The 16422-nt window shown below is 40.9% G+C and overlaps 3 protein-coding genes across 9 annotated transcripts in view; 1 reads left to right on the forward strand and 2 right to left on the reverse strand.

Annotated features, from left to right (window-relative positions):
* REPTOR (repressed by TOR) overlaps positions 1-5112 on the reverse strand; it is a 30380-nt gene extending 25268 nt beyond the window's left edge. Inside the window, exon 1 of the mRNA XM_002053350.4 lies at positions 4973-5112. The gene's annotated coding sequence lies outside the window, so the exon portion shown is untranslated. The remainder of the gene's footprint in view (positions 1-4972) is intronic.
* A 289-nt stretch (positions 5113-5401) lies between these two features.
* Positions 5402-7437, reverse strand: LOC6629876 (BUD13 homolog). Its single transcript, XM_002053349.4, has one exon. It carries the CDS (start codon positions 7395-7397, stop codon positions 5478-5480), a length of 1920 nt encoding a protein of 639 aa, XP_002053385.1. The 5' UTR covers positions 7398-7437; the 3' UTR covers positions 5402-5477.
* Positions 7438-7758: 321 nt separating this feature from the next.
* mld (molting defective) overlaps positions 7759-16422 on the forward strand; it is a 40051-nt gene continuing 31387 nt past the window's right edge. For 2 of the 7 annotated variants that reach the window (XM_015171696.3, XM_015171695.3), the window contains exons 1-2: positions 7759-8006; positions 9374-10063. In XM_015171696.3, the coding sequence (XP_015027182.1) occupies positions 9629-10063 (435 nt within the window). In that variant the 5' untranslated portion in view covers positions 7759-8006; positions 9374-9628. Of the gene's footprint in view, positions 8007-8628; positions 8765-9373; positions 10064-16422 lie in introns of those variants that run through there. The other 5 variants (XM_070207536.1, XM_032435667.2, XM_002053347.4 and 2 more) reach the window with 4 other exon arrangements.

Genomic DNA, 16422 nt, shown 5'->3' on the forward strand with positions numbered 1-16422 from the left:
TGTGTGTGTGTGCGTGTGTGTGCGAGTGAGTAATCGCCTGCGCCTGGCAACAGGACTCCTTTTTTTATAACTTCAACATTTATTACTCATTTTTACTTGAGTAATACAAGCAACATATAGGCCACAGCAAAGTACAGTAAAACTTGCCATTCAGTCGGTGGACAAAATATGAAAACAAGCGGGGGCCAGTTTAAGAGGGGGAGTAACAGGGTATTAGAGTGATAAACTCTTAGTTCCTGATACTTTAACTGAATCTTTAGCTAGCTATACATGATTTGCTATTAGCCTCACACATTCCCTTGATCCCAGACTTGTGTCTTGAATAATGGGTAATATTTATATCGAAACTCTTATGAATTCAAGGAACTTAGAAATAATCGTATTCCAATTGAATAGATTAGATAGATACATATACATATACTTAAAGCTCTATATAGTGCGATAATAAGCGAATTGGAAAACCGAGAAAGAAAGAACGCCGAATATTAAATACCCTTGTAATTATTTGCCTTACGGTGTTGCAGTCATGTGAAAATACTGAAGATCGCAAGTGCTGAATTTTATGAAAATAAATTGGAAAACAGAATATTTTGACATAAAAAACTAGTTGTTCGATGGATACTTCCTATAGTGCTATATAATAAAGAAGAAGCATAGTATTGTAGTATATATGGGCGATATTGATAGGCTTTGGTTTATTGGTTAACTTATAAATGACGAGTTGCGTCAAGATAACTTCAAAAACAGAAAAATATTACATAAAAGAACCAACCTTTCTACTGATCGTTCCTATAGCAGCTATTATTATTATTATTATTATTATTAGTTGATAAGATTCTGCAAATGTAACTTATGGATGTCAAATTAGTTAGAGAACCCACTTTTCGACCGATCGTTTCTGTGACAGCTATATAATATAGTTATCCGATTGAGAATTGAGAGGCTACTTCAACTCCGCTGTTCATGCTGATCTAGAATTTATGGGGTCGGATCCGTTTCCTTCTATGGGTAACACATTTCATGACAGAATTATGATACCCTCGGCAAGGGTATAACAAGAGATAGACACAGATTTTGTTGAAAATCAAATAAGATTAAAAACAATTCATGGGGAAATATGAAATTTCGCAAATCGAATGTAGTCTTGTATTCAATACTTAATCATTCAAATGATATCACATGACTGGACATTAATTAAATTGAATTCCTAGTAATACAAGAATTATCTTCTTGCTTACTTCCCACCCCTCGCTAGCTATTGAGCTGTGTATGTGCATGTATGTGTGTGTGTGTGTGTGCGTGAGGACAATTGTTATCTAACGTTAAATTCTCACTGAGCAGAACTTGTGACGCATGCGAACAATGGGTAAGAAGACAACCCGCTGCCCTAAATAGAGTCTCGGGAAAGCATCTTTAGGAACTCGGATTATTGTTATGATTGTAGCTCGTACGCTTTATGCCAATTCGAAATTCCAGTTTGGCCGAATACAAAAGCGCTGCACATAAAAACATTAACTTTTGTCCCACTGCCAAGAGGGAAGCCAGGGAGGGAAGCTGAAAACCAAGCCGAACTGAGGATCTTCCAAGCAGTATGTGAGCTCCAGACAATGGCAAAAGACAATAAAAGTTGAGGCAACCCTATTTCGGCTTATTTTTATGTTACTTTTATGTTTTCCCAATTTTTCACGAACAGCGATTTACGTGAATGTGTGTAAAGTACTTAGGTGCGCTTTTCACTAACCCCCTCCACCCCATGCCGCCCCACACCACTCGGATGCCTCCCTCCGTCGCTGAGCAATTCATTTCAATAGAAATGTAAATAACAAATTTTAATAATAATTGAAATGGATTTGCCAAGTAAAACCCTAAGGGTGGATGCAGTCCATCCATCCCATTCCAGAATTGTGTGTGTGTGTGTGTGTGTGTGTGTGTGTGTGTGGCAACCCACAGTTAACTGTTTCTCGAGTCATTTTCTCCTATGCAGATTGAAAAGTTTTCAATGAAAATCTGGAAAACTGCTTGCAAATGACGCAATGATTTATAAACTGTTTTAAATCGCTTCAATTGAATTGAAAGAGGTTTTCAATCGATTTTACGCTGCATGCATAATTGAGATTCAGGGAACTAAACACACGGAATACCTAAAGATGAGATGAAACCCTCCCATTGTGAGCGTGTGCATCGGGTATGCTAAAGACTCGGACAAGATCGAACGCTTAAGAGTTTACGAAAGGGTTCACATATGACTTATAAGTTTTGTAAAGTTAAGTTGAAGGGGTTAATATAATATAATACTCAAAAAATGTGGGCCTCTTCGAAGAAAGAGCTCTTGAGTATCTACATGAATCAATTACAAATGCTCAAAATTTATATGCTAAGTAAGGATAAGTTAAAGATGTTGAAAGTTTAAAAAAAAAGAGAAAAAGTAACTATATAAATTTCTCAAGGAGTTCCGACCGAAACTATTTCTATTGAATATTTCTCCAGTAAACAAATTTTTGTAAGGAAACCAATTTAATTTAAAACCGGCTGAGGCTTATTATATTCTACAGTCATAGTCGTAGCTAGCCATAAACTAGTTAAGGCTGAACTTTAACCAATTTGAACTTTAACACGGCTTCACATTCAAAGTGCTCGCTTTTAGCCAGACACCACTTGAACTCGGATCACGTAAGATGTGCATTCTTCTAACAAGCTTCCAATTATTTGGAAGATAAATGAACTGAAAACTTCTCTTAGGGCGTCTTAATACGAGATTTTTTTTTGATGAATTGCTACCAAAAATTAACATTAATTTGCAGTGTCAGTGGCTGGCGGCGTTTTGAACCTAACACTTCCTGCCCCCAGGCAACCGGTTACAGCTGGATCCTTTTGTCCGCAGATTCTATTGTTTTCGTCCAGTTACGTAGGGTTTTGCACGTGTGCACAAATTAGCAGAACTGGTTCCAAAAATTTACAGGGATTTTGCCTTGTTGTTTTTCTTGAATTAGGAAAAGGAACCACATGCAAGTAGTTTTGCTCCAGGGGCGCTTTTACCTATTGGCATTGTTCGTAAAGGGTCGAAACAGATGGGCAGCCGAAGGAAATTATGAAAATTCCATTGTTTTCGTTTTCCTAGCGTTTGGCTGGCCTAGCAGGGACTTCAGCGCCGTGTGAAGTCGGCCTAGTAAATATAATCGAAGTTTAAGTTTTGATTTACGAGTTTTAGATGGGGAGAGCATAATTAAGATTTATAAATGAGAAACCATTGTTGCTCTGAAAAGCCAAAGCTTATTGGAAATACTGGAAGATTTTCTTGCAATTACATTTCCAATTGAATTCCCTAACGATCAGCCCCTCGAATGAATCATTCGGCGGCAAATACGTGGTGAAAGATTCAACAAAAAAAAAAAAAACGCAACGAAATTCCATTCAAAAAAGTACATGGAACAAAAGGCATTTGAATAACTCGACGTACTTGTAGGCATGTAAAGGAATTAAAAAACGCTTTAAAAAACCAGACCGTATTGAAGGAAACGCCGCACAGCATATTTTCACTCACTGCCAAAAGCAAATCAACCCCTCAAGGCTGTGGGACCCCGGGGGTGCAACCATGTAAGGGGTGCACACGTACACACGGCACAGCGTGAGATGCGTGTAAATTTCTAAGCCATTACAATGTCACTGGGTCCTTGGAAGCACCCTAAAATTGCCAAGGCAAGAAGACATTGCAGGCGAAGTTCCGAAGGACAAGGGTTGAGGGTTAGGCTAAGCTTCGGTCTGAGGGGAGGCAAAGGCGCACGAGTTACCGAAGCATAACTTGAATGAGTAAATCACAATTACACGCACACACACATACACACGCGCAATCACATACTTTAATGCTTGGGGATGTTTGGAGCTTTTTGGATTCGAGCTTCCAAGATGGCGATCATTGTTTGGGTAAAAGCTTCACTCCAGGACACAAGACATTAGGCAAACAAAAACTAGGGATGATACTTCGGTCTGAGATGAATTATTTTTTAAAAGGCGGAAAACACGCCGAAATCTCACATTTAACAAATAAGAATATTTAGATAGCCCGGCAGCTTACGTTCATGCTAAAGCTTTTACTTGTTTAACAATCCCAATCAAAAGTCAAAAGCAAAGAGCAATTAATTAACGCTTAGCAGAAGCGACGCTCAGAGAGCTAAAGCTTGTTAAGTTTCTCTCATGACTGCACGACGCGAAGATCAAGAAAATGCAAATAGGTGAAAATAGTGCAATTCACACACACACACACACACACACACACACACACACGCACACACGCACAAAGTCGTAAAGTTGTGAGGGAGGGTCCAGTGCCATGAATGAACGGTATATGCAGAAGTGTGTCATGCACTGGGAATGAGAGAGGGAGAGCGAGAGCGAAAGAGAGCGCGATAGTTGGAGGGCGCACAGATGCATAAGTGTGGCATGCAGCGTGGAAGCTGCACTCTTTGGCACACATTTTGCAGCTGGCAAAGTTTTCGCGCCAATTTGCGCTACCACAAAAATGTGTAACAAGCAACAACACAAAATGACAACAGCAGCAACAACAAATAACAGGTTTACAACGGCTGACGGACCGACTGGTTGCCATGGTGAAGGTTGCAATAGAAGCGAGCAGCAGAAGCCAACACACCAGAAACAACAACACATTGCAACCAGTGTAAAAATGCAAGAAACAACACGTTTTTCGAGCAGCCTTTTTGTGCTTCGCTTCTTTCTATATATATATATTTTTTTTTGTGTATTATGCTTTGCGTTTATGGCAAACGCTTTATGGTAATAAGCGGAGGCGGGGCACAGCCACACGCACACAATCTTGTTTTGTTACGCTTTGTTCTGTGTAACAACACAAAGCATTTGACAAATATGTATGTATGTACATATGTATATGCATGTCGAGTGAAGTATAGGCAACAATATACATACACAGTATTCATGAGCTAATTGACAGCGCACTTACCTAGCTGCAATTTATGAAACTCTTGCACATTTGCACGAAATGCACAAATTATAGTCTATATATTTATTTCTTTTCCAAGAACTTTGAGGCAATAACAGCGCAGCACGCAGGTGTAGTTGAACACTGTTTACCATTCGCTTTTGCGTTTGCTATTCTACACACAGGGTTGCATATTGGCGCGCGCACGCGTACAGCGCACAGTGTTGCAAAGCAACGAATCAATGCGCGCGTTTTCAAAATTGCCGTAATCGATTTGCGGCGACCCTTAGCTATCTTAAGCGCTGGCCGGGTATCTTGTTTAAATTACATATTGAGTCCCTGTTATGATATAAATCTGCAAGTATAGTTGATCGTTGACACGCTCGTTTTTAAACTATTCTACCGCCACACCTCACATAGTGTTGTAAAACCAAGCAAGTAGGCGCGGCGTTTAAACATAGTTAATGTTTATCGATAACAAATGTTTTTAATTAAAATATTTATTTATTAACTAAATGCAATAATTTTACATATCCTCCACGCTGTACTTGTAAGCCTCGTCCTGTGCCGCTCGCCGCTCATTCTGCTTGTCAAACCAGCGCTGCTCGTAGCCATTGGAACGATCCACTCCATCCCAGCGATAGCCGGGCCGTATGCCATACCGATTTTCCGGATAGCTGCCTTCGTAAACAGGCAGCACGGGCTTATCCGACAACTGATCCCGTTTCTTGCGCTTCTGACGCATATACTCGAGCATGGGATCATCCGCATGCTCCTGCTCACGGAGATGGCGATCCAAGTCCTCATCGTTGGCATAACGTGCCACAGGTTTGGCCGCCTCGTGCGCCATTTCCTCGTGTCGTGCCCGCTGATCCTCCAGCTGCTTGAGTCCCTTGCCCCAGCGTTCATATAGCTGCTTTTTCTGCTGCTCGTGCGCCTCCTTGCGCTGCTGCTCAGCTGGATCCTCGGCCGCAGCGTCGCGTGCTCGACGCCCACGTCTGCCCGTGCTGCGCATCTGCACCTCCGCATCTCGGCCGGACACCTCGCTGGACATTTGCTCGAACATGCGTCGCTCCTCGCGCCGTCGCTCATCTGTTTCGGTCTTCAGCGATTGCGCATCCTGCAGACCTGCCTTCTTCCCGTCCAGTGTGCGCATTTCTGCTTGCCCCTTTGGTTTGTGCGTTGGCGGCGGCGATGGCGTCCCACTGGGCTCTGCTTTGGCCCAGCGACTTTTGCGCTCTTCTTTTTTGATTTTGGTCGGCGTGGCCCGCCGTCGATCTCTGCTGCTGGATCGACCTCGCCTTGGGGGACTTTGATCAGAATCCCGTCTCATTTTGGGCGGAGATTGTCGTCGCCTGGGCGGACTTTGATCTGAGCTGCGTCTTCTTCTCGGCGGTGAATGATCCGCCTCACGGCGGCGCCTGGGTGGACTTTGATCGGCATTTTGTCGCTTTCTAGGCGGAGATTGGTCCACACCTCGACATCTTCTTGGCGGACTGTGATCAGACCCATTCACTTGAGAACGTTTACCGTCTGAACTTTGATCGGCATCCCTGCCTCTCCTGGGCGGCGATTCATCAACAACACGACCTCGCCTGGGCGGGCTCTGATCTGAATCTCTTCTTCTCCTGGTTGGAGATTGATCTTTATTAGCACGTCTCCTCGGAGGGCTTTGATCGGCGTCCCTTTTCCTTCTAGGCGGCGACTGATCCGCATCACGACCCCGCCTGGGCGGGCTTTGATCGGCATCTTTTCTTCTCCTGGGCGGCGACTGATCCGCATCTCTTCTTCTCCTGGGCGGCGACTGATCCACATCACGACCCCGCCTGGGCGGGCTTTGATCTGCCCCACGCCGTCGTCTGACTGGACTATGATCTGAGTCGCGGCGTTGTCTGTGAGGGCTTTGATTGGCATCTAGACGACGCCTTGGTGGGCTCTGGTCAGAGGTGCGTCTTTTGAGGTTGTGCGCCGGACTCTGCTCGCGACTGCTGCTACGCTTCTCCAGCTTGATTTTTATGGCGGGTGCGTCGCAATTGCTGGGCGACTGCTCCTGTTTGATTTTCATTTCTGACGCCTTGCGACCCCACAATTCTGCGTTCTCATCCGCGGGCTCCTGCTTGATGTGCACAGCGTCACCGTTTTCCTCCACTTCTGTTTTGGGTTCATCCTTAACCGCAATGTTGCGCCACTTGCTGCGTATTGCGTCCGGATTCTCCTCGATGTACTCGCCCACGATTTGCGGCGCATCCTCGCCGCCCAGCAACAGATCCTCATCCATTTCCTCGGTGTTTGCATCGTAGGCATCGTCGTCGATGATTTTTACCTTGGCTTGTATGGACTTTTTATGTTTCTTTTCCTTCTTTTTCTTCTTCTTTTCCTTGTCGCCGGACAAATATTTCTTTAAATATTCCTTTTGATTGATTAATTTAGCATTTTGCATGGACATTTCGACGTTTGCTTTTTGCTATACGATAAGTTTTACAAGCAGCTGCTTTCAATTTATCGATAGTTTTAAAAAGTTAGACGATAACAATTTCAAAATTGTTTAGTATTAATCAAAATACAGCCAAATTAGGCAACTTTGCAAGCAAATAAAAGGTTTTAATTTAATATTACCATTTAAATGTATAGTACATTTTGCAATGTGAGCAGCGCTAGCCAATTTGGATGGTATCGAAAACTGGGAACAGTATTTTTAAGTATCGCCCAGCAAATTCTCGAGTTGGCAGCGCTGCGTTCAAGCACATGAAGTTAGCTGAGTGTTGTGGTATTTCTTATCATGTGTGGTATTATTTTTGCTTATGCCAAGTTCGGTCACACTGCCACTGTAGTCAAATTACTTTTTCTTGTGTCGCAGCCAATATAACAATTTTAATTAACAATTTAATTTCATATAATAATACAAAACTAAATACGGAAATCTTGTTGCTCCTGAGTTTAATTTGGTTGTACCTATTCACGTGACCAGTCAAAGGGCATTAAGCAATTATAGTTGCATCGGCGTGAAATTTTGCACGCCGCCGCCAAGGCGGTGGCGTTGGTAACTTCGCACAATGTAAGTAAATCGTGCAGAATGAAAACAGCGCTAAAACACCGTTACACCGCGAGGCTCATAAAGACACACCCAGACACGCGCACAAATCTGTAAGCAGTCATTGTCCTTCTCGAGATTTCCGTCGCTCGTCCTTTTTCTTTTTTTTTTTTTTTTGTACCGCAAAGGCCGAGCAAAGCGCCAGACGAGAGTACCTAAGAATTTCAACAGCAAAGCAGAGGCCAACAAAAACAGAGCACTAATCAAGTGTGTTGGCAATTTAAGAGGCAAAGAAAAAAAACGCAACGGTTTGCTAAAAAATATGAAACCGCTGCAATTTGTCGCCTGAAGAGCCTGTTAAACTTGGCATGTTGCCCCTTTTTTGCGTGATTTGCAGTTATTTTGCATTGACTGCAGCTTGAAATGGAAATTTTAAGTGAAATTTATAGCACAACGTGTCGGCCACTTGCTCTCTCAATCAGCACGCGCTCTGCACGCACACATACACTATGCATGTGTAGCATGTGCATGTCGTGCTCAATCGCTCAGGAAGAGGCAGAGAGCGAGAGAGAGAGACCGCGTGAGAGCGTACGATTTTGATTTGAACGTGCAGCATTTGAGTTGGGATCTGCTTAGACTTTTCTCAGTTTGAAAGCAACACGCGCCGCGTGCAGTTCGTTCAGCCGCCTCAAATATAGGAAGCTCGCGCAATAATAAAATAAATTATTCTCGTGCGCTGCCTTAAATCAAAATCCAGTGGCCTCCTGAGTTTTTACAGTTGTGTGCGTTCATTGTTATTGTATTTTCATTTCAATTTATTAGCACGCCGCCTACATGCGTGTGTATGTCCGGTCGCCCGTTTATTTAAATTTGAATTCCCTGCTTGGAGCAAGCGTTGCCGCTAATTGTTCAAATGTAGCTGCAAGCAACCTCAAAATAATATAAAAAGTTCTGTTTACCGTTATATTTGTGCTTTTTGTGGTTGCGTTCTTGCTGCTGTTGCTTTGCTGATTGACCAATAAGAATATTTTTGGCTTTTGTGGGCGCACGCAATGCTGCCATAAAGAGCGAGAGAGTCATTCTCTATATTTAGCACGCCAGCAAGGACGTTCGTCTCTTGCACCTTGCATGCCTTAACTTTCCGGCCTGCCCTAGAAAAGAACGCTCGCTATTCTCACTTTCCAAATAAGCCAAAAAAATCACACGACCAGATCGATTCGAGGCCCAAATCTTGCGGCCGTTGGCCTACTAACCAAAACTTGTCCCAGCTCACGAAACATGCCCACCGACACAAGCGCGCGAGAATACATTTTTATTTGTGTTTTTTTTTTTTTCTTCATATATGTATATGAATGTCTGTTTATCTTTGCCCCCTCCCCGATCTGCTTTAGGTATTTTCTGCCGTGGTCAAAACGAAAGCGCGTTACGCCAGCAGAGCAGCAGCGGCCTAAAAGAAAGGCAGCGCGGCAGCAGAGATCGTGAGAGAGCTTAAACGAGAGCGCACCATTCACAGCAAATGTGAATCGTGCGTGTGAAAGAGAGTGCAAAAGAAAAAAAGTTTAAAAAAAAAAAGAGCAGCGTAGATAGCTCAAAAGTGAAAGAACCGAAAACCAAACAATAAATAAAAAAAATCAAATAAAATACAAATGAGTGCCAACAAGCGACGACGTAGCAACAGCGAGAGCAGCCGCCAAATGGCCACAGCTGACTGCATGAGTGCAGCGAAGGATGTGCGCGGCGGCAGAGGAATTCAGCATTCAACAATTGACGCCAGCGTCGGCGACGGCGTTGTCGAGTTGCTTCAAATGCCGCGCGTGTGTCGTTGTTGTTGCAAAGGCGACATGGAATTGCTCGGCCTTTTCGAGGCCAGCGTTGAGACAGCCAAACAGACAACACAAACTCAACGCCGACGCAAAACAACAACAATTGAAGAGGCAGCAACAACAACAACAACAACAACAACAGCCGCACAACAAGAACAACAACAGCGCAAAAGTGATAATCCCGTTGAATATGCGCTCAGCGGCGCGCACAGCAGTATGGACATCGTGTTAGAGGAGATGATCATTTGGATGCTCAATGTAAGTACAATAACAATAAATTGCTCTCCTCTCTCGCTCTCTCTTAATTTGCAAGTAGATAAGGCAGAGAGTTTCAAAGTGGGCAATGCTGACCAGGGGGGGCAGTGGCTAATGGTGAAATATGAAAATCAGCGAAAAATGGAAATTTTGACTATTTGTTAAACAAGTTTTCTTTTAATTTTACGAAAAATGCACACTCACTAAATTCAAGTTTGGCAATTCCGTAATTCCGGAATTTATAAAGAGTCTCTTGTCTCTTGTCCGTCTCTTATAGTTCTAAAGCAACAAGTAACAAACTCTCTCAACTTAGTTTGCGGTATAGAACTTTCAAAGCGGCGTCCAAGTCAAGCCCTGTTGCAGCAAAACAAGTTCACACTCATTTGAAAATTAATTGCTAACTGTAAATGAATGCAATTTAGAGCTTTCAAAGCTGCGCGCGAGAAGCAGTCGCAATTGCATTTGAAATAAAAGCAAAAACAAATTCTTAGTTTTCGGGCCGCTCACTTTAAGCTGTACATTGTTTTGAAAGCCGTGCTTTTAAAAACTTTCCGCCTGTCAAGTATTGTTAAACCATGTGTGTGTGTGTGTGTGTGTGTGTGTGTTTTGTGCCTGCGCTGCATTTTGATACATTGGCTAAAACTTTATGCTGCTGTTGCCGTCGCCCGCTCTTCCATCTCTCTCTCTCTCTCTCGCTCTCTGATCTGTTTAATTTTTAATGTGATTTATATGCCGCACATTGTGACTGACTTGGCACGAACCAATGAATATATGTATGCATATGTGTGTGTGTGTGTGTGTGTGTGTGTGTGTGTGTGTGTGTGTGTGTGTGTGTGCGACTGGATGAGGGATTTGACTGACTGCCTTTGACGTGCCTTTTTCATTCGTGGCATTCTGCCAGCTTGTTGTTGTTGTTTCCATTTCGTATTTGTCGTTTGTTGTTTTCTCTCTATTCTAGTTGATGTGCTAGTAACTAAATTGAATGAAAATCTTCTTGATATCATTAGTTTTCCATTCTTGTCCTTACAATAGATAATGATGTTGACTTTGTGCCCGATTGTTGAATGATGTGTGATATCTTAATTATAGCATATTTCATAATTCATAATTGCGACATGCAATGCAATTAAGGTTAAACCAACTCATAATTACCGTTAAAAATAACCACATTAACAGCTAGGCCAAGAACAACTTTATATGAATATTAAAGCTCTAATTGAACCGTTGATTCAAGATATTATTCAACAGTTTTTAGTTCTTATCTATTCAGATTATCCTTAACTTACGCTCTTAACCCTGATCATAGTGTATACGAACTTTAGCCAGAGAGTTGATCGCATTCTAATACCCATTAAAAATGCCTACAACCGGCTCAAATTGTTTTAAAGGAACATTTGCTCTCGGACACACATCTCGTATATTATTATATAGCCAATATATTTCGATCATATGGGAAAGAAAGACGAGCGTTGCCTCATGTTTGTATTTGGAATGTAGGGTATCTTATGGTCGGGCTGGCCTCGCTAGGTAGGACTTACTTAGTTTTTGTGCTTCACCTGGTCTTCACGTATTTGTTATACCTAACTTTAGGGCCTTATCGCGTGCCAAGCATTTCTCCTCGCTACCCCCTTGTGCCCTCCTCTTCCAATGTGTGCCATAAACACGCACAGCGCAACCTGAGCTTTTGTTGTGCCACTGTGCACACGTGCTCAACACCCTAAAAGAACTAGGGAGTCAAATCCACGGTATGTGGAGTCGAGTCCGCGTTAGTTTCCGGTCAATTAAAGCTACTGCGTTTGCGACTTGGCCTTAGTCCCCATTGCAGCGTAAAGTTCTTCGGCCATATAGAGGCACCCCCTCTATACAAATACAAATATATGTATGTATATGTAATATTATGGCTGAGATCGGGCTTTGGTTGTGCCAACAATTATTCATACTCATTACCAATAACGCGGGGGCTCGACGACAAGCGGCCGCAAGGCATGGCTACAACCGGTTTCCTTGGGAGGGCGGGTGAGGGAACCCCCCCCTGGCCTCGCCTTTTGAAGCCCGCATTGCTGAAATGATTTGGACCCGCGGTGTGTGTGGATTTTTGTGAAGTGTGTGCGCCCGGTGTGTGTGTGTGTGTGTGTGTATCTGGCCGCAGCCCAAGGTGTTGCATGAAAAACTGTTTGACCTTAAGTCGCGCGTTTGGTTTGTAATACAATTTGGCTTGTAATTATTTTTCATTATTTATGATTAGTCGCATAATGTGTCTATATACACACATATGTATATATATATATATATGTATATAATGTATATACATATATATTCAATTTGTGTGCGAAGAAAAACGAAATGAGTCCAACTGAGACGTGCGATTGCACGTTACAAATTCATTTGCATTTTCAGTACATCCAACAAATTTACTAAGTAGTATTAATACCTGATGTACCTGTGTATAAAGTGAAAGGGGCTGACAATAAGACTGTGTGTGTGTTGCATGTGTAGCTTAAGATATTTCGACCAAAAGAAATACATAATTAAATACAATACAAAATTAAATATGTGAAGGAAAGTCAATGATCGTTTGAAGGTAATTAAAATCTGTAAGCCTTTAACTGTTTCATTTTTTAAATTATTAGATTGTAAATTATTAGATTTTTATTGTCTAAAGCCTTGTAGCCAGCAGTTGGTAAATAAGTCTAAGTATCTAACGCCATTGTAAAACAAGAATCCGGGTTCGAATTTCTTGCTCGACGATCGCAACGAAGAAAAAAAGTGCGCTATACATTTATTTACAAACCATATTATGATGTTCACTCAATGCTAATGATTACGTTCACACGTATACGGAAACAGCTCGCACGTGTGCTTGTATTGTCATATGACAGTTTAGTGTATGGGATCAATCCATTAGAAAGCGCTCTTTTATGTGGCTCACGCTAATTGCCATAGTTGAGTGTGTATTGGTGTGTGGGTTACCGTTTTACTCGTGTTCTTATTTTTACTCAATTGCACACTGTTGCTTGAGTGTGACCCATTGAAAAGTTCTGTTCGATTTTTTGGGAGCCTTGCTCTTTCTCTCTCTCTCACACGCTCTCTCTCTCCACTCACCTACATTGCACTCGCAGCTTCGCATACAAATTGAATAGTTGCATTGCTCTGTTTATGCGTTTATACGTGCGACGCATATTTATATTGTTGATTAGCGGACAAGTCTGGCGCATAAACGTTTTAATTGTTATAGCAATTTAACGATATAAGTCTAAATTGTTCCGTACATTGCCATTAACGGGTTTTATAGAAATTGTGAAATCTGCTCAAAGAGCTAAGAGCTGCTCCAAGTGCTGTCATATTTCAAATAGCTAATTGACTCAATATAAACCAAACGGCGAATCGTGAAAATCCAATCGAACAATCATAATACCTTATCTGTCAGCTGCACCAACAAAGTCTAAGCACACTCACACACACACACGCCCACTCACACACATATATATATAGCTGTATACATAATTGAAATCAATCAATGTTCAATGGCCTCTCTCTGTATTTCTCTATGCTTTGTTAGCGCTTTTCGCTGATAATGAAAAGTAACCAAAAGATAATTACAAAATTCATTCTGGCTGCAAGTGCGGAGCTGCAGTTTCTGGGTCATTGCCTATTCCTTGACTTGGCCAAAAAAGGAAGGAAAGCTTTACCTAAATGTTATCTACACACACACACACACACACACACACAAACCTCTTATCGCCTAATCCAATTTAGTTAGAAAAAAAGAAATATATTTGGTAAACAATTTACCGTTTTTAGTGTTTGTCTAGAGATGGGCGCGTGATCATAATACTAAAAGCACGTGATCTTGAAATAATTATAAACTAAATTCGCTTTGTATAATCGTGAATTAGTATTGTGGCTAATATATTGTAAAAGTTTTTATTGATAAAGCACGCTTTTATGTGTTAATTTCCATAAAATTGAATTGGTATACCCTATTAGAGGGCCCATAAAGTCCAATTGGAAATAGTTTTCCATGAATCTTCGCAAGTAGTGCACATTTTGAAGACAAGCGGAGCTTGAGTTTGATTCTATAACTATCTGCCATATGTATGTCTGCAAAGGGTATCTAATCTTTTCTTCCTATATACAATTTGCCATTTCTACACATCACTAGTTTGTTTATTGAGTATTCACTCCGCGAATGATTAAATACATATGTATATACTTTTTTGTTTATTCATCTGATAAGGCATTCACCGTAGCGTTGTCTAATCTTTTAATTGCCACAACATTTATGTGATTTCTATTCAGCTTCCACATATAATTTGGCTTGCATTTCTTTATATGTAAATAATATAGTTAGTAATATCTAGAGCAATGCCTGTTGCATAAAATTCTTATTGGAATGCGAGCCACATAATTATTAATAGTTAATTGAATTTATAAAGTATGTTGCGTCATGTTCTATTCAGTTTTTGTTTTTATTGTAGCCTATGCAATGATAACGAAAGGTGAAATGTCTTGGGGCCTTACATACATAGGGCGTATGTACGATAGAGTATATATGTATGTAGATCGAGATAAGGATTGAATCTATATTTATATATAAAATGCTGGCCTTATCAGCGGTTTTCAGCTTCATGTGTTAATTCTATTTGACATTGCGTAAACGTTGTAAATAATTGGTAAATAATAGAAACAAAATATTTCATAAATAATACAACTACCAAATAAAATGATTAACTAGATTCGATTATAACATCGCACAGATAAAGGCAATTGCTTAACTTATAACATGATACAATTCGCGCTTGCAACGCGCTTTCTGCAACTTTCTAGTATAATATAATAGAGGTATTCCCACTAACGAACAGCTGTTTGCTTTGGCGTGAAGTTGTGAAATGTATACCATTGGCATAACATTTATTTGGGTGTGAATGGAAAAAGCTATGAAAAACAAAAAAATAACAAAGGAGAAGTGCTAAATATCTCTGCTGGATATGCTCTGAAATTTTTTAAGCGTTAGATGCGAATGATCCGGAAATTATCTTGAAAAAATCACTCAATAGCAGCTAAACTATTTTTCAACATATATTTCTTGATCACATTTGCGAATATGCTATAAGCAAAATGCCATTAAATTCTTTTGTTGATAAGTTGTGTTCTATAATATATCTTAAAAACGAATATAAATCAAGAGCGGGAGTTACACTAATATTAAGAGTTCTCGACCGGTTCACAAAACTCTTGTGATATTTATTCAGAAACGTGAATCGAGTTGCTTTCAGCAGCTGCAGCGATTCCACTGAAAAGCCCCATTTGTAAGTCTTGTTATTCAGCGAGTACCGTTTTCTAATTTGATTTCCAAATCGTTTCTTGTAAACAACAACTTTGCTTTGATGGCGTTATCAGGCCCAGTGATTCTGTTAGCAATGCTAATCAATCGACAGCAGCAAGAAAAACACCACCCACCTTTCTTCGCCCTCATGGCATTTGATTTTTACCTATAGCCGAAACTTTGGCGTGGCTAATTAAAGCGGGCGGCAACAATAAAGCAAACAATATGCCACACGTGCCCAGGAACTGTAAAATATGTACAGGAAACAAACAAACAACAAAAGAAAAGAAATATAATAAAATAATGCAAATCCGTGACAGGAGCCTGACTACGTGGATGGGGTCTTTGGTCTTTGAATGCAATTTGTTAAGGTTTTCAATGAGGTGGCAGAAACCGAAGCGCAAACCGAATCGCCAACGCATTAATACCGATCCGATCCAGCACTATGCGCACATAAGAATTATTTAAGGTACTTTGCAAATCCTACACTCAGAGAAAATCCCAAGAATTTTGTGTTAAATTCTCGATAAATATCGAAACACAAGTATAATCGAAATTTGATTTTCGTGTTTCAATAGCTTTTTATATTCGCGAAATGCAATTTAAGATATAAATATGGAAAGAAATTATCAAATTTTATATATGCTTAGTTCTATTAACCTTATCTTAGAAATTTCCTTAAAAATCGAATCAAACCAGAATGAAGAACAGGGGTTTTTTTGGCCCGGTTATGTTCGTCTGGTCGTTGGGGGTAAACAACTGAAACAGATTCTACTCTATTCTCTTGCCTGTCTAGAACACTCTTAACACCCCAACACACATACGCACATACACAATCCCACGCGCTCACGTGTTGTTATTATTTAATGCTCGATTACCTTGTTATAAAGTTTGTTCCAATTTCTATTCGATTTGTGCGCCTTTGTTTACTTTCGATAACAAAATAGAAGCAGCCAACCAACTACAGCAACAGCCACAAAATTACCCCAGCTACATTTTCACCATTTCTTTTTTTTTTTTCTCTCATATTTTGTTT

This window comes from Drosophila virilis, chromosome 2 (genome assembly GCF_030788295.1).
Source record: "Drosophila virilis strain 15010-1051.87 chromosome 2, Dvir_AGI_RSII-ME, whole genome shotgun sequence".
Taxonomy (NCBI): Eukaryota; Metazoa; Arthropoda; class Insecta; order Diptera; family Drosophilidae; genus Drosophila; species Drosophila virilis.

Bases quoted from the DNA above. Each gene is read 5' to 3' on its own strand.
- LOC6629876 (XM_002053349.4), bottom strand. From the start codon at position 7,397: ATGTCCATGCAAAATGCTAAATTAATCAATCAAAAGGAATATTTAAAG.